Source organism: Dipodomys ordii, unplaced genomic scaffold, assembly GCF_000151885.1.
Source record: "Dipodomys ordii isolate 6190 unplaced genomic scaffold, Dord_2.0 Scaffold44, whole genome shotgun sequence".
In the NCBI taxonomy this organism is placed as follows: domain Eukaryota; kingdom Metazoa; phylum Chordata; class Mammalia; order Rodentia; family Heteromyidae; genus Dipodomys; species Dipodomys ordii.
Genome location: NW_012267260.1, coordinates 1094089 through 1112138, shown reverse-complemented (window position 1 = coordinate 1112138; position 18050 = coordinate 1094089). Strand labels below are relative to the sequence as shown.

Sequence of the window (18050 nt, the reverse complement as noted above, 5' to 3'; positions counted from 1 at the left end):
GGTCTCTCCTGCCCGGGCTGGCTTTGAACCGCGATCCTCAGATCTCAGCCTCCTGAGTAGCTAGGATTACAGGCGTGAGCCACCAGCGCCCGGCTCTTGAGTACTTTTTAATTATCTGATTCTAGTTTAAACTTTTTATATAAGAATTAGACAATATAGGAAGTATGTTGGGACAATGTAATTTAAATAGCCTACATCTTTATTTAAAAAATACCTTTCAGTGCTTATATATTGTTGGTTATTTTTAAACTCTTGTCATAAAAAAGCAAAGATGGTATATTTAGAAAATTCTTAGGAGGTTTGTTTTGTTTTATTCAATTTAGGGCTCGTTGTCGAAATGCTGGACCTGTAGCTATAGCTGAGAAAAGCATTGTCCAGGTTGCGGAAAAATTCATATTAAGAGCATATTGTACAACTTGCAACCAAGTCTTTGTTGATGAGGCCAGCACACAAGCTCACAAGCAGAATACAGGACACAAAATCCGATTCATTAACTCAGTAGAAGAATCCATCTTACTTTATTGCCATAGCAATGAAAGGAATAATAATCCTTCTGACTTGAATTTGTTGTTAAGTCAACCAAAGTTTTCATCACTTAAGCGAACTATGTCTATTAAAGAGTCTAGCTCCCAGGATTGTAGCTCCATTCCAAAGAAGAAGATGAATTTAACAGATAAAAGCCATGAAGGTGTGGTTTCTGTTCAGAATCCAGTGTCAAGAGTTAAAGCTTGGTTTTGTGAATGCAGTCAGCGCTTCCTAAGTGAAGATGCAGTAGAAAAGCACGTCTTCTCAGCAAACACCATGTGTTACAAGTGTGCAGTCTGTGGAAAGGTGTGCGAAGATTCAGGAGTAATCCGTTTACACATGAGCCGGATTCACGGAGGGGCACATTTAAATAACTTTGTTTTTTGGTGTCGAACATGTAAAAAGGAGTTGTTAAGGAAAGAGACAATCATGGCACATGTGACTGAATTTCATAATGGGCATAGGTATTTTTATGAGATGGAAGAGACAGAAGATGAGCCTTTGCCATCATCCTCTTCAGTGAGTAATTTGACTGCTAACAAACCTACACCTATCACCGTTGCTGATCATTTCCCAGCAAACAGCCCTCCACGGGGCAAATGGCAGTGCCGAATTTGTGAAGAAATGTTTGACTCCCATGAATGTGTGAAACAGCACTGCATGGCTTTGTCAAGTCACCAGTTTCATAGGTACAGCTGTAGCCATTGCAGAAAGACTTTCCATAAAATTGAAACATTACACCGACATTGTCAGGATGAACATGACAATGAAGTAAAGATTCAGTACTTTTGTGGGCTTTGTGATCTTGTCTTTAATGTGGAAGAAGCATTTCAGAGTCATTACAAGGAGCATCACAGCATAGATTATATGTTTGTGGCAGAAAAAATGGAAAGATCAATTAAAACTGAGGATGATTTTCAAGTCATAGAGACCAGCAACCTGTTGAGCTGTGGTTGCCATGAGAGTTACATGTGCAAAAACAACAGAAAGGAGGATTACAGTAGATGTCTGCAAGCCATGCTAGCTAACGGGACATTGTGGTTTCGCTGCAGTTTGTGCTCAGCAACATCACAGAAGTTGGATGACATGAACACTCACCTCTATCAAGTGCACAGAGCAGAAGGGAAAGCTCCAGAGGAGCTGCAATATGTGGTCAAGTGTGGCACCTGCACCAAAGCATTTCAGGACCTTGGGAGGGCCCAGAAGCACTTCCACAGAAATCACAGCTCCTCAGAGAGGCTTAGCACAGTGCGTGTCAAAGCTGAGAAACGAAGCCCAGGCAAGAGGGCAGCTAGCCCCACCAGTGTAGAGAACAGACTCAAGCAAGCAGTGGGTAGTCCAGAATGTTCAGACATGGAGAAAGGAGCTGAGGATGACCTCAGTGGTCAGAAAATAGGTAAGGCTTTCACAACTGTGCGATTTTACATATTAATATGTGACCAGAAGCAGATATGTACAAAAAGAATATGTAATCAAATTAGGAAATACTCTGATTAAAAAAAGAAATCTGATGTAAGAGCAAACAAACTATCATGTGCAGATTTGGATTTCACGAAAAGATTTACATAGAGATGGATGTGGTACAGAGTAACAGCTTTGCATATTATAGGCCTCTACTATGTTTTAGCCTTAAGAAGTAAAGTGTATAAAACATCCTTACTAAATTTACATGATGTTTGTTGTTCTCAGAGGAAGAAATTGAACTGCCACATTTGGATTTCCTGATAATATCTTTTACATTTAAGCACTGACAGTGTTTATAGAGAATTCTTACTGAATTCATGTTATGTCTCTTGTTCTCAGAGGAAGAAGTTGAGCTGCCAGATTTGGATTACCTGCGAACCATGACTCATATAGTCTTTGTAGATTTTGATAACTGGTCCAACTTTTTTGGTCATCTGCCAGGGTATCTTAACCAAGGAACATTTATTTGGGGCTTTCAAGGTATGCTTAATAAGAACCATTTGAAACACCTTTCCTTAGGATATTTTGTGCATCTAAAGGTTTCTTTGAACATTCCTATATACAACATAAGAACATAATCTGAGCCAGGCATCTATATACTCCTAGCTACTCGGGATGCTGAGATTTGACAAAGCCAGCCCAGACAGACTAATCTGTGTAACTATCCAGTTAACCAGCAAAAATGCTAGAGTGAAGGCATGAGTGATAGAACACCAGCTGTGAGCCAAAAAGAAAAAATGAATTAAGCACAAACTTGAGGTCCTGAATTCAAGCCTCATTACTGTTACGGGGGAGGGGGGGTGGAAGGAGCATAATCTGGACGTTACTGTGCATTATAGTTACTCTGGTAAGAGTATTTTTCTTAGTTTATGAGTCTTCAAAAACATTTAAAAGATTTCTTCAATACCTTTTTTTTCGGGGGGGGTGTTGGTGGTGGGGCTTGAACTCTGGGCCTGGGTACTGTTCCTCAGCTCTTCAGCTCAAAGCTAGCACTCTATACCACTTGAGCCATAGCCCCACTTCCAGTGTTCTGGAGGCTAATTGGAGATAGAGTCTCACAAACTTTCCTGCCCAGGCTGGCTTTGAGCTGCAATTCTCAGATCTCAGCCTCCTGAGTAGGTGGGATTACAGGCGTGAGCCACTGGCGATTTCTTCAACACCTTCAATGTATCAGGCACTATTGCTTTGGTTCCAACCTGGTGAATGACTTACATTTTCCTCTTTTAAAAAAGAAGGGATGCTGGGTGCTCGTGGCTCATGCCTGTAATCCTAGCTACTCAAGGAGGCTGAGATCTGAGGATTGCAGTTCAGAGCCAGCCCAGGTAGTAAAGTCCGTGAGACTCTTAACTCCAATTAACCACCAAAAAATCGGAAGTGGCACTGTGACTCAAGTGATAGAGCACTAGCCTTGAGCACAGAGGCTCAAACAGCGCCCAGGCCAAGAGTTCGAGACCCACAAACTGGAAAAAAAAAAAAAAGGGAGCAGGCTGAAAAGTTTTTGTCTCCTCTTTTTTTCAATTATGGCACTAACCAAATTTAGCTCTTGAGGCTTGGTCTCTTAGCTGTAGGATTTGTGTTATTTTTATCAAGCCACAGCTGTTTTTTCAGGTCATGTTTGCTGTTCACATGTGTGCAGCTCCATCCATATCCCTCTATAAACTATTGACCAGACCTGGGATAGAAGTTCTGTGGCTTACAGAAGTTTGTATAGTGTCAGCTTTAGTTCATGTTTTAGAATTGAGAGTAAAGAAAGAAACACTACGTGGACAAATTAGCTAGTATGTTTTAATCAAGTCTAGCGTTGTTGATTGTCTTATCATTTCCACCCTTTGCCCAACCTTGTCATACATGTAAAAACCAGAATTTTCACATTGTTGCAGAATGGTACCATGAAAAGAATTTTTGAACTTATTATTTTCTCTCCTTGCCCCCACCCCCCTTTTTCCCTTCTCTACCGCTTGAGCCATGCTCCCTTCCCTCCCCTTATTTTGCTTTAGTTTATTGTTTAAGGAGAGTCCCATTTTTGCCCAGGGCCAACCTAGTATCATGATCATCTTACCTCTTCCTCCTGTGTGGCTGGGATTGCAGGCATGCTTCTGCATTTGTTACTTTTGACTCTGTTTTCTTGTCCTTGTGAGTTTTCACTGAGTGGACAGATTCAAGGAAGTTAATATGCTTTCCTAGGATTGTGAACTAGTATATCTTTTCTGAAATTAATAGGAGGAAACACCAATTGGAAACCTCCCCTCAGCTGTAAGGTATATAATTACTTGAACAGGATTGGTTGCTTCTTCCTTCATCCTCGGTGTAGTAACAGAAAAGATGCTGCTGATTTTGCTATATGTATGCATGTAAGTCACTTCTTTATTCAAAATATAACGTCATGTGAATCTCCTTCCCACCCCCATACTTGAACTTTAGCCACCGTATAGATAATTCTTCAGTATTAGATTGTGTATGACATTTTCTGCACATATTAGGTTCCACTAAGACTGAGGATGGCAGAGGCCCATCGTAGTCACTGCCTTGTCCCTACTGCCGATAGGCCCTCAGCTACCTAACAGACAAATTTCTCTTTTGTAATATTTATGGAGATTTATGGGATAAATAATGAAGAAATGATGTAGACTTGATATATTCTAAGGTGCTTTCACATTTTAACTTCTCAGATTGAGAGGCACCTTAACAATCACTGTGGGTTTACACAGAATTTGCAGTTATATCTGCCTCTGCTTGTCATCTAGAGAAAAGCCTGGCCTGGCACCCAGTTGATAAGAAATTTTCTGCTTAAAAGATTCTGTGGCACACTGATGATGGGACTGTACTCCCTCCATAAATGGGTCCACTGCTGCTGAGGCTACAGCAGATTGCAAGGTGCTGGTAGCTCACACTTATAATCCCAGTTCCTCTGCAGGCTGAGATCTGAGAATCTCCATTTAGCCAGCAAAAATTAAAAGTTGGAACTGGAGATATAGTTAGTACAGTACTGGCCTTGAGTGAACAAGCTATATGACAGCCTAAGGCCTTAAGTTCTAGCCCCAGTCCAGCACAAAAATGAAAGGAGAAACAACAACAAAACTATATAATATGCCCTTTTCCCTCTGTCTTGTGCCAAGGATGAATTACGTAAATTGCTTTGTGCGTGTTTTCTCTAGTGTATTGTATCTGGATAACCCTTCATCATGGCAGCTTTATAGAGGTCTCTTTTGGACTTAGGTTTTGCCTTTACCTTTTTCTTGTGTGGTGCATAAAATAGCTTGTAATTATTGGCATCTTAAATTTGATGGTGTAATTTATGAAGATGAGCGCAACTGAACAGACCTAATATACCTGCCTAGGTGTGTTGTGAAATAGAACTTGATTTGAAACTTGAGCTGACTTTTGTCAACCTGTGCTGTTTTCTTGTTACTTAGGCTGGCCGCCTTGATGAACAACTACCCAAGCAAATTCCTTTTACCATCCTCTCAGGAGATCAAGGTTTTCTGGAGTTAGAGAATCAATTTAAGAAGACTCAGAGGCCAGCTCATATCCTAAATCCTCACCACTTAGAAGGAGATATGATGTGTGCCTTGTTAAACAGCATATCTGATGCCACCAAAGGTAGGCAGCTGCAGTCACAGTTCAAACCGCCTAAGAAGAGGGGCTTCACTGTTGAGAGAAACCAATAAATGACTGCCCACTACGAACTGTTGTCTGATTACTAACCCAGCCCTTCATGTTCACACACATACATCTTCTTCATATTTTCTTCATTTCATTTTTGTTATTCAGTGTTTTCAGAAGGAAGATAATTCACAGTGATTTTCTAGAGCCCTTTTTTAAATCTAGTAGATGAAACACACACATATAAAATATTTATTGGGTTGAGATATGTTAAAGGTCAGAATTCAGATCTTCATTGATGAAATTTGAACTTTTGCCTTCATTTGTTTTTTTAGAAATCAAACTGAAAACCAGAAAAAAAGAAATAGTATGGCAGACAGTGAGAAAGTTCATTTCAGGGGCTGATGGTGAAATTGTCACCCTGGTACACCTCAGCAGTCCGTTGAGGTGATGTCCTTCCTCTAGTCTCCACTCCTGGAGAAGGGCGGCTTTTAACCAGTGTCACTCTCCATAAGGAGTAGAGTTTTATGACTTGAAAGTTTGGTTTTTGTTTTTCAATTCCTGACAGAACAAAAAAATGAAAATCCTGATAATTTCAATATATGAATAAGATTTGAAAATTTTCACGAGTAACCTCAATGAGAAACAGTGGCTACTTTTTCACATTTTTTATTGCACAACTTTACATTTTTCTAATTCTGCTTGGCTCAGTTATTTTTTCATTTCAATATATTTAGAACCATATTTGATTATAAATCCATTTTTGAAGAATTTTCTACTAGTTATTTCAAGTTGTGAATTTACTTTTGCACATTAGGAATCTGTAATCTATTTAGCACAATTCAACTCTTCTGAAGTATAATGAATCTGGGTGTGGTGGCTTATGCCTGTTATCCCAGCACTGGGAGGTTAAGGTAGAAGAATGATGAGTATGAGATTGGCTGGGGTTGTGGATGGATTCTAGGCTAGCTAGGGCTACACACACACACACAGGAAAACAAAGTAATGATGTAAGTAATGATGTATTTATCTTGTCTTAGTATTCACTTTTCATTCAAATCTGTGTTTGTTTTTATCGATTAAAACTTTCTGTATTTTACTTTTTTTAAAAAAATTATATGTAATTTATTTTTTGTTTATATGGTACCAAGGAATTGAACCCAGGACCTCATGCTTGCTAGTCAAGCACTCTACCACTAAGCCACATTCCCAGCCCCTAGTTTTGCTTCTTTGAAAAACAAGTTTTCTTCAACTCTTTCATCTTCTTTTGTTCTCAGCTTGACTTAATATTCTATAAAATACTTAAATTTCCACCTTTGCCAAACTCCCTTTCCTTCCCATGCTGCTGTTTGGGGAGCACTTTTCTGTAATAGAGATTGTGAAATCTGTAGGCTTTGCCTTTTTCCATTTTGTTTGGGATGAGTAGCTCTTCATGAAGAAAGTGGAATTGGAGGTATGACAAAGATTGCCCTCCTCTAGTTGTGCTCTTGGCAGTCAGTTCATTATCCACGGGCACTTACCACTTTTGGTGGCACCTGGTATACTTTCTCCTGAGTTTTTTTTTTTTTGAAATGCAAAGAAGGGCATGGGCTCTGATTGAATGCTAATTTATGATTTCAGATGTAAGTTTCTTCGTTTTTCTTCAGTTTCTTTGTGTGTGTGTGTGTGTGTCAAGTATAAGAATTAATGTATGTAGGGCTGGGAAGGTGGCTCAGTGGTACAGCGCTTGCCTTGCATGCATGAGGCCCTGGGTTTGATTCCTCAGCACCACATAAGCAGAAATAAAAAGCCAGAAGTGGTGCTGTGGCTCAAGTGGTAGAGTGCTAGCCCTGAGCTGAAGTGCTGAGGGACAGCGCCCAGGCCCAGAGTTCAGGCCCCACAACTGTACCCAAAAAGAAAGAAAAAAAAAAGAATTAATGTATGTAAACTTCTAACGGAATATAAAATTACCTTAGGTGCTCAGGAAATAGTAGCTCTTATTATTAGTACTACAACAAAAGGAAACTGATTCGATACCACACCCCCGTAATAAGTGGTTTGAGGGATGAGACATGCAGTGCTAGTAAGTTCACTAGGACCCGCCCCTCTGTCTCCTCCACTTCTCCCGTCTGCAGCATCCACAGACAGCTCAGAGGGCACAGGACTTACTGTACTCGCTTGGGAGCAGTGAAAAAGCACTCATGCTGAAATGATTTTTGTTGAATCTGAACATACTTCCTAGTCTGGTTTATGGGCTTACAGTTGCTGTGGCTTCACATATGTTGAATGAGGTGGCAGCATTATTAATAATAGCTGTTGTCTATACAATCATACAGATTTTTAAACTAATCTTTTTTGTTTGTTTTGTTTTTGCCAGTCCTGGGGCTTGAATTCAGGATCTGGGCACCGTCCCTGAGCTTCTTTTGCTCAAAGTTAGCACTCTTCCACTTGAGCCACAGCACCACTTTTGGCTTTTTCTGTTTATGTGGTGCTGAGGAATCGAACCCAGGTCTTCATGCATGCTAGGCAAGCACTCTACCACTAAGCCACATTCCAGCCCTTAAGCTAATCTTAAAATGTGAGTATGAAAGTTTCCTTCTACTGTGACAGTGTAGGTTATTGATACAGCAATAGGGCCTGTGGAGCGGGCATTATATAAAATATAGGACTTGTTCCCTCTGCCAGTTATTGAGACTGTAGGCTATTGCTGGAAGTCTACCTGGCCTAGTTAATTCTGTGTAAAGGTACTGAAAATAGAAGAATCTTTATGATTTTCTTTATTCTATAGGTGGGTTTGGTTGACACAAAAAAGACTTTTTTTTATAAGTTTTGCACCCCAGTGTCAAGCTAACCTTTGTGATTCCAGTGTACAGTTTTGCCATAGGCCTTCCATGAAGAGAGAAGTTGTTGGAGGAGTTATGATGTATTGCTTATTATTAACCTTGACTTCACATCCTGGAAGTTTACTTTGTTCTTAAGTTTTAGAGGCTCATTTCATTTCTCACAATAAAAAGTTTTACTTTTGTGAAGCATTGCTTAAAATATTTGAAGTAGTTTGCTAGTATGGCAGAATATTTACTTACCACAACATTTCTGCAACAAAGGAATACAGTAAAATATACATTTGTTTTCTATTTATGGATTTTATGTCTTTAATATACAGCAAATATTTTTTTCATGTTTTCACAGAACCTTTCATGTTTTCACAGAACCTAATCTACTCATGTCTTATGTCTCAATTATTTAAACTGATTTAGTCATTATGGTCTATGCATCTATACCTGCTTAAGTGTACATAAATTGATACTTATGGAAATCCATTTAAATTTTTAATAAAAAGTGGTTAGACAAATAAACACTAGGTCATAAATAGTGCCAGGCCCAGATGATACCTGGTAAGGAGTTTGTACCAGTAGTGCCAGTATAAAACCTGTGGTGGCCGGGCGCCGGTGGCTCACGCCTGTCATCCTAGCTACTCAGGAGGCTGAGATCTGAGGATTGAGGTTCAAAGCCAGCCCGGGAAGGAAAGTCCGTGAGACTCTTATCTCCAGTAAACCACTCCAAAACCAGAAGTGGCGCTGTGGCTCAAGCGGTAGAGCGCTTGCCTTGAGCTGAAGAGTACAGGGACAGCGCCCAAGCCCAGAGTTCAAGCCCAACAACCCACCCAAAAAAAAAAATCCTGTGATGTTATCTCCAGAAAGATGACTAGGTATGATTTTCAAAATACAGGAAACTTCAGTTTGTTAAAACATTGTTGGGTAAATGGTGTAATACTAGTGAATATAACTAGCAAACTTGGGTGTGAGAAAAGTCTGAAAACAATGTTTTAAGAGAGTATATAACTTACAGCACGGTAACTGAGAAATATATTTGCATTTATTCTTACAGAATGTGACAGTGAGGAGAACATGGACCCAGAAACTACTTCAGTGGAAAATGACTTCAGATCCACAGAAGGTAACCCAACAGAGTTCATCTTCTTGCTTATATTTTTAAAATTTGCCCCTCCCTCCTTTACCCTCTCTGTCTCCATCCTATTAAAAGCTCTTCCTTTAAATAAGGATAGCTTGCATTTTCTCAGCTGAGATGATTTAAGGCTAAACTTAATTGAGAAAACTAAGATTGGTTAGCTTGTGATAGATTCAATATAATACTGATTTTGTAAATAAAGGTTTAGGAACATAATGTTTCCTTAAAGGTGCAAATCTCTTTTCTTTAATAAGTTAAAGAACTCTTTGTGTTACTCAAAATGTAGTGTTTGATGGCCATGCCTTTGATTGTGCATGTAACTTTTTCTTTCTTTTTTTTTTTTTTTTTGGGTCCGGTCGTGGGGCCTGAACTCTGGGCCTGGGCGCTGTCCCTCAGCTCTTCAGCTCAAGGCTAGCGCTCTACCACTTGAGTCACAGCGCCACTTCCGGCTTTTTTCTTTTTGCTTATGTGGTGCTGAGGAATCGAACCCAGGGCCTCATGCATGCAAGGCAAGCACTCTACCACTGAGCCACCTTCCCAGCCCCTATGTAACCACTTTTTAAATGTTTTTTTATTATAAAAATAGTGTACAGAGGGGTTACAATTACATGAGTAAGGTAATTGAGTACATTTCCTATTGAGCATTGTTACCTCCTCCTTTGTTTTTCCCTTACCATTTCTTCCTTCCCCAACTCCCTCCTCCCCTACCAATTTTTATTTAATATTTTGCATAAAACTGTAGGAGTCCTTTTGTGTGTATGCTGGTCCTAGGGCTTGAACTCAGGGCCTGGGTACAGTTCCTGAGCTTCTTTTACTCAAGGCCTGAGCTCTACCACATGAACCAGAGCTCTTTTTGAGTAGTTTATTAAAGAATCTCACAGACTTTCCTGCCTGGGCTGTCTTTGAACTGCAGTCCTCAGATCTCAGCTTCCTTAGTAGCTAGGATTACAACAAATGTGAGCAACTGATGCCTGGCAAGTAGTTTATAATAACCAGAGAAGATGAGTTAATATATTTTAGAACATGCCTCTAAGGTATTTTGCACTGAAGGTATTTTGTGTCTCTGACATTGAAGGAAAATAGTATATATGTATATTTCATTGAGAATTGGATTTATGCTTAGGAATATGGAGGCTGGAAAGTAGAAAAAGAAATGTGGCTGGACATAACAGAATGGGCCCAGTTGATGTGTTTTCTTTCTATGCATTCAATCTCTCATATGATGCAGGAAGTTTGACTTAGTGCAAAGTAGAGTTTGTGCTATTAGGAATGTAAGAATTTGAGTCTGGTAGTGGAATTGAACCATCCCTTTGACTTAATCCATTAATTTTAGCAATTTGAGACAATTAGAAATTTGAAAGAGTTTCACTATCAGGTTGGCCTGGAACTCGCCCTGTGGCGAGTTGAATTTGCTAATCCCCCATGTTCACCTCCTGTGCAGTGAGGTACCGGTGTGTGCCACCACTCCCACAGGAGTATAGTCGGTATTGTGTATTGAACAGAAGCGACCTCATGTTCAGAGGAGCACAGACACCGACTGCCTGAGTTAAAACTTGCTTCTGCTTAGAATTGTGTTGTATTGAACTGTTATCTAACTTAGTGTTTTATTTGTATTCTGTTTGGTTTAATTTGTTGAAAACTAGATAATGGGCAATTATAATGTGGTACCTTTGGAAATCAAGATTCTCCCTTCCCCCAGGATTTACTGTTCTTGATGATTGGATGCTGCAGTTTTGCATTTATTTACTCTTCTAGACTAGTTTTGCAAAAAATCATATGTCTTGTGATATTGAAGTTCCTGACTTTGTGCCTACTTAGTGTACTGACAGCCAGGAGCTAAAAACAAAGAACTACCTCCCTTAGACTTTGCTGATTGGCTTTGTGCTACTGCCCTCCTTCCAAACCAGGCTTGTATTAAACCTACAGGTCAGTCAGTGGTGAAATGCAGACCTTCCAGGTGCTTTCTGTGCTCTCACATCCTATTTGGAGCACATGCCCAGCTTTCTGAATTGCTCCACTACCCACAAACACTTTTCTTTATTTTTTTGGTTATTGTTGTTGGTTGCAGTGCTTGCACTCAGGGCCTGGGCACTGTCCCTGAGCCTCTCCATGCTCAAAGCTAGTGCGCTACTACTTCAGCAACAGCACCACTTCTGGTATTTCAGTAGTTAATTGGAGATAAGAATCTCATGGGGGGGGCTGGGAAGGTGGCTCAGTGGTAGAGTGCTTGCCTTGCATGCGTTAGATCCTGGGTTCGATTCCTCAGCACCACATAAGCAAAAAGAAAAAAAAAAGAATCTCTCAAACTGCAGTCCTCCGATCTCAGCCTCCTGAATAGCTAAGATTACAGGCTGGAGTTCCTAGTGCCTGGCCCTCAAACACTTTTGAATGCCCTAATTTTCCAGATAAATTATCTTTCTGTGTTTTCCTACCAGGCTTTGGGTGATTTATCCTATGACTAACTCTATTCTCTCCTCTCTGTTTACTGTGAGCTTTGTGTCTACCCTGCAATTTTTTTCCAGCAATGCATACTACTTTTTTGCCCTGAGTGGGTTCTGAGTCATTGAAATAAATGAATGCTGTGTGTTGGTCTTGCAGATAGAATAGCCTCCAGACATTAAAACAGGCAGAAGCAAAATTTGTGGGCTAGGTCTGCTTTGCTCTTTCTGAGACTAAGATTGACAGCATATGCTGCTGTCTTTAGGACTACTATGGAATTGGAGGGAGATGGAGAGAGGATGTGTGAAAATACCCAAATACCCAACACTTTCAGCTGCTCTTTCCTCCCCTCTCCATTCCCAGCCAAGCAATTGCTAAAATGTCTCACTTTTTCCAGATTTCCCACTCTTGGTTTGCATGATCTCAGCCTCCTAGATTACAAGCATGAGCCATGGACCCTCAGCCACAATTTTCTTTTTTTGGGAGGGGTCTGGTTGTGGGGCCTGAACTCTGGGCCTGGGCGCTGTCCCTCAGCTCTTCAGCTCAAGGTTAGCGCTCTACCACTTGAGCCACAGCGCCACTTCCAGCTTTTTTCTTTTTTCTTATGTGGTGCTGAGGAATTGAACCCAGGGCCTTGAGCATGCAAGGCAAGCGCTCTACCACTGAGCCACCTTCCCAGTCCAGCCACAATTTTTTTTTAACTGCTTTTCCTACTATGTTGCAGTGCTGCTGTTGTTATAAATCAAGTCAAGTGCCTTTTTTTTTTTTGAGCTGGTACTGGGACTGGAACCTGGTCTCGATGCTCTCACCTGCCCTCCCCCTCCCCCCTTTCCACAGCTAGTGCTTTGACACTGAACCATAACTTCAGCCCCAAGTAAGTGTCCTCACATGCATGGCTCTGTTTGTAAGATGTCTGCCCTGTTGTGTAGTCTGTTTTTGCACTGATACCACATTCTTGATTACTGTACTTTTTATAGTAAGTGTTTGGATTTATACTCATTTTGTCACCATGTTTAATAGGACCTTAGCTTTTTAAATCTTGTTTTATTCCTTTGAACTTACCTTAGGGTATCTCACTAACTCTAGAATGTATCTTTAGTACAGTTTTTTAAGTTCAGTTTCTAGTATTTTAAATTTTATTCATTAATAAGTGTCCTAATCCAGTGTAATGCAATTGAATCCTAGAGGAATTACAGGTACCTCTAAACCACATAGGCTCCTAGAGGCTGTGGGCTAGGTTAGAAAAGATGAAACTTGCATAAGAATCTAGTGAAGGCCCTGGAATTCTACCCTCCTGGGATTTAGGTTCATTGCCAGGAAGGAGATGGAGAAAAGTCTGTGAACCCAGTGATGTCTGTCTAGTTTGTCATTTAATCTATTTATCTTATTTAATAAATATTTATTAAAGGAGTTTGCATTGTGTGTGTATGTATATATATAATATGCTTTGCAGATGAGATTATGTAGCCATGACTTTCACTCTGTCTTAAGTGCTAGAAAACTTAAAGCTCATTTCCCCATAGTTTTATTGAGTTGTAATTGACAAGTCAAAGGTAAATTTTCATAGCCTGAGTGATTATGCCATTTATTAGTTTCACCCTTCTCTTATTTCATCTTGTATATATATATATCAGCCTCAAGTCTTGTAGGCAACAAGTAATACAGATTTTTGTTGTTGTGTGTTGAAACAAGTGATAGATAATATGTCAGTAATTATGAAAGTCTGTTGACTTTCTGCATCTGTAGGTAGATGTAATTTGCATAGCATATTAAATTCACATACTTAAAAGTTCAATTGTAGATTATGTCTAGATTCTCATTTCAGAATTTGAGGATTTCACTCACATTTTATTTTATTGTGGAGAAACAAATTTTATTATGTAGAAACTCCACTAGATACTCAGTTATTTTATTTCTTGAAAATATTAATATAATTGATAAAACAAAGCACATGTAGTTTTCTTCCTTGTTTTTTAAAAATTCTTTATTTTTTTTCATGTAGATCTGGAATTAGAAGAAGCTATTAGAAGAAGTCTTGAGGAAGTGTAACGAAAGATATTACCACACAACATCAATTGGCCTTGAGGACCAGAAGCCTTCTAGTACAGATATATCTGAAGATGCTTTTGCTTTCATATGTTCACAATCTCACATCTGTTTTGTTTTCTTGGGTATTATACAAAATATGTATGAGAGGAATAGAATACATGCTAAGGCAAATATGGATTATGATTGTCATAGTTTCTCATCTAACCTAAAATATGTGTATAGTTAGGTTGAAAGCATTCTTAAAAAGTGGGGGAGGAAAAGCTCTTGGCTGCTGTTTATGTTTCCACGTGTTACTTCTTTGGTTTCATTTGTACTGGGCAAATGATGCTAGATTATTTTTTTAGGAGTGAAAATATAAATAAATGTGCCATAACTGTTTTTCCACAAATTCTGTACCTCATGTGGCACTGTTTGTGATTGTTTTGATTGGTTTGTTTTATGAAAAATCCATAACAAAAAACTTGGTATTGACTGGATGGGCTTTGTTGTTTTTGAGCCAAGTGTTGAAGGTTTCAAGGAATAGAGTTAAGGAGGAGGAACTTGGACATTGACAACAGCAGGTAGGCAGAGAACTGACTGGCCAGCATTATCAAACTGCATGGCAGCGCCTGTGTGTGACAGCTGAGTACTCCCTTGTATAGCCATAGTCAACTCTTGTTGGAGGTGATGGAGGTCTGGCTTTATATCAGAGATCAAGCTCTGCTCCTGCTCCGGGAGGAGGGGGTGGGACTTCCACAAGCTCTGCCATGGTCGTTTTCAACGTAGGCAGGTGTTACAAATGGTGTGTCTTTATTAGAACTCAATCGTGGGACCCTGCTAAAACTTTCACTACTGACATACTCTGTGAGAATCATGTAAATATATATTCTTTCTTTAACTGGAGCAGCACATTGCTAATTTAAAAAAACAAAACACTTTTTTCTTCAAAGTATTAACATGAAACTTTCTATTTCCTTTACTTGCTTAGATTTTTGTGACTTGATTGTCAAAAATGATGTCAGAATATATTAATAGAATTAAACTTATTTTTAAATAATACTAGTCTTTATATTTTTGTGCACATATGATTTTCTTCAAAAAAACATGTTGAAAGTCTCCTCATATTCTTAGTGCTTTAAAACTTGTATTTCATGTGGATTATCTCTATTCATTGAATTGTCCGTTTTCTGAACCTGGTATTGCCTATTCTTCAGTTGAAACTTCCTTGTGAATTTAAAACTATTTCTCTAAATACAACTATTTCTCTAAATATATTTGACATATAAGGCTCTTTAAATTTCATCATGTTAAAAAATTTTTTTGTCTTCAATACATAATATTTTAATATGAAATGTGATTACTAGTTTATCAGTACAGTCTTTTTACCACAAGTAGCCAAGTTATATTTATTTCTTAAGATGTCATTTCTGTTCTTTTCTACATGTTTTTATCTTTTTTTTTAAAGACAGGGTCTTGCTACATTGCTCAGGGTATATGAACTCACCGTGTAGTCCAGGCTGGCCTTTAATTTGAGATCTTCCTGCTTCTGCCTCTTGAATACTGGGATTGAAGGTGTGTACCATGCCCTGTGTATACTTTTAATTTTTGTGGTCAAGCCAGGCTCTTAAAAGGGAACCATAGAGGGCTGGGAAGGTGGCTTAGTGGCAGAGCGCTTGCCTTGCATGCCTGAAGCCCTGGGTTCGATTCCCCAGCACCACATAAGAAAAAAGAAAAAAAGCCGGAAGTGGCGCTGTGGCTCAAGTGGTAGAGCGCTAACCTTGAGCTGAAGAGCTGAGGGACAGCGGCCATGCCCAGAGTTCAGGCCCCACGACCGGACCCCAAAAAAAAAACAAATAAAAAAGGGAACCATAGGAAACTTTAAGCACTCATGCAGGAGCTGCTAAATAGTAAAGAGCACAGAGCTTTCCATGTAGGAGAGTAGGTAAGCATCTATGGGCATGTGGAGGGAGGGCTAAAGACCCCCACAGGCAGTGGACTAGAACTCTCATCCATGTAGGAGAGTGGCTCCACATTTGTGGTCAAGAGGAAGGCGGGCCTATGATGGATCCTGATGATCCATGAAGAAGCTTTTGATACAACAGGAAAAAGGTGTTCCATCATGACCCTGAAAAAAGGTAGGTTGTTTAATAATTGTCCCTGACTTTGTTTCTGCTCATTAAGTAATTTAAAATAATTTAAAATTATTTTGTAATTTGAACTGAATTTAGATACAAGTAGATGTAATTAGTGGATGACATGAGGAGAGTTAAATGAATTGTTGTCAAAAGCAAATGTTTTGTTTTTTTTTTTTTTTTGGTCCGGTCGTGGGGCCTGAACTCTGGGCCTGGGCGCTGTCCCTCAGCTCTTCAGCTCAAGGCTAGCGCTCTACCACTTGAGCCACAGCGCCACTTCCGGCTTTTTTCCTTTTGCTTATGTGGTGCTGAGGAATCGAGCCCAGGGCCGAGCATGCAAGGCAAGTGCTCTACCACTGAGCCACCTTCCCAGCCCTCAAAAGCAAATGTTTTGAATATTGATAAAGTTGCTGGGTAGTTTTCATTATATCACACACAAAGTAGTTGTGCACCTGTCATGAGCAGAGACTATTCCAAGCATGTAAGTACACCAGTGAGGGAAACGGCTCTTCACCTCTGGGTACTTAACTAGGGGAGAAGGTTAGACAGTTTAGACACTAAGCAAACATAGAAACTATCCTATTATATGGTGATGTCTTGTGAGCACAAGTTAAAAAGAGGACAAAACAGAGCAATAGTACAAGATTGGGGAGAGATTTGGTTTTCTTAGGATGTTTGGTTTGGTTTTACGTTTTTGAGACAGGGTTTGACTATGTAGCCCAGGCTGGCCTCAGACTCATGATCCTGATTCAGCCTCCTGATGATAATGCCTCTGGTATTACAGGTATATAAACTATATTATACCACACCTGGCTAAAGTGTGTGCAATTTTAAACATGGTGGTCAGGAAAGATCTCATTGAACTTGGAGCAAAGATCTAAGGTGAGTGAATGAACAGTGTGAATATATGGAGGTGGACCCTCATTTATGATGACTTAGGAATTTTAGGTGTTAGGATGGAGCAAACGTGATACATGGTTCTATGAGTTTTATCTTTTCCCAGGTTACTAAGATACATCTTCCCATTTGTGCGTGCTGGACTGTGAACCGTGTTATTAATCACAAGAGTGCTGCTCAGCACCGGGACTTGTAGGTTCGGTGGGTTGGTTTTGTGGTATTTTCGACCGATGAATTCATAATGAGTAAGAGGTGAAGCAAGAAGGCTAGTACAGCTAAGTGAGGGGTAAAGGAGAGTGTGGTAGGTGAAGCCCTTCTGGCTTCACACCATGTGGGGTTTATTCTGAAAAGGCATTTCAGTTTTCTGGAAATAAGTGATAGTATTGACTATTCCACATAAGCAAGAATAGAATTGGGGGACCATTTGGAGGGTATTGCATCCATCTGGGTACAGATTGTCCTGTTGGCTTGTATCAAGAATGGAAACAGTGGAAGAGGAGAGATCAAGATAGGTTCCAGTGATAGAGACTAGACGGATTCTAATGGTCGAGAATCTGGGGAGGTCCTAATGGCAGAGATGCATGCGTTTCTGATGGTGGCGGATCTGGTGGGATCTGATGGTGGAGGATGTAGATGGGTTCTGATGGAGAATCTAGTGGGATCTGGTGGTGGAGGATCTGGTGGGATCTAGTTGTGGAAATTGGTGGAGTGTGCAGATGAGCTGGATTGAGAAGAGAATCCGGGATGAGGGACCCCTGCCTGTGCTTGGATTTCAGGCTGAGCAGTACACTGAGGCCAGTGCCAATCGGCCTCCTGTTCACAGCCCTCCTCTTGGGTCCGGCTGGGAGGTCTTCCGCAGGAAGGAAGGGAAGGCCTGAGAACCAGAGAGCCAGAGCCCAGACATACGGTTTTCCAACTGGCTCCTGGTTCACCAGCGGGCCCCCTCCCTCCGGCCCTGCCCGCCTGCCTGGGGTTCGGCACTCTCTTCTCCTCTTCCTCCTCCCTTCCTCCTCC

At 40.2% G+C, this 18050-nt stretch overlaps 2 protein-coding genes across 2 annotated transcripts in view; both read left to right on the top strand.

Moving 5' to 3' along the window:
• Nucleotides 1-15307, top strand: part of LOC105987804 (zinc finger protein 451-like) — a 56975-nt gene extending 41668 nt beyond the window's left edge. Inside the window, exons 8-13 of the mRNA XM_013019181.1 lie at nt 324-1921; nt 2329-2469; nt 4210-4340; nt 5403-5589; nt 9460-9528; nt 13982-15307. Of these exons, the coding sequence (XP_012874635.1) occupies nt 324-1921; nt 2329-2469; nt 4210-4340; nt 5403-5589; nt 9460-9528; nt 13982-14028 (2173 nt within the window). The 3' untranslated portion in view covers nt 14029-15307. The remainder of the gene's footprint in view (nt 1-323; nt 1922-2328; nt 2470-4209; nt 4341-5402; nt 5590-9459; nt 9529-13981) is intronic.
• Nucleotides 15308-17752: 2445 nt separating this feature from the next.
• The window catches only part of Bag2 (BCL2-associated athanogene 2), a 9794-nt gene continuing 9496 nt past the window's right edge, over nt 17753-18050 (top strand). Inside the window, exon 1 of the mRNA XM_013019055.1 lies at nt 17753-17871. Coding sequence (XP_012874509.1) covers nt 17753-17871 — 119 coding nt within the window. The remainder of the gene's footprint in view (nt 17872-18050) is intronic.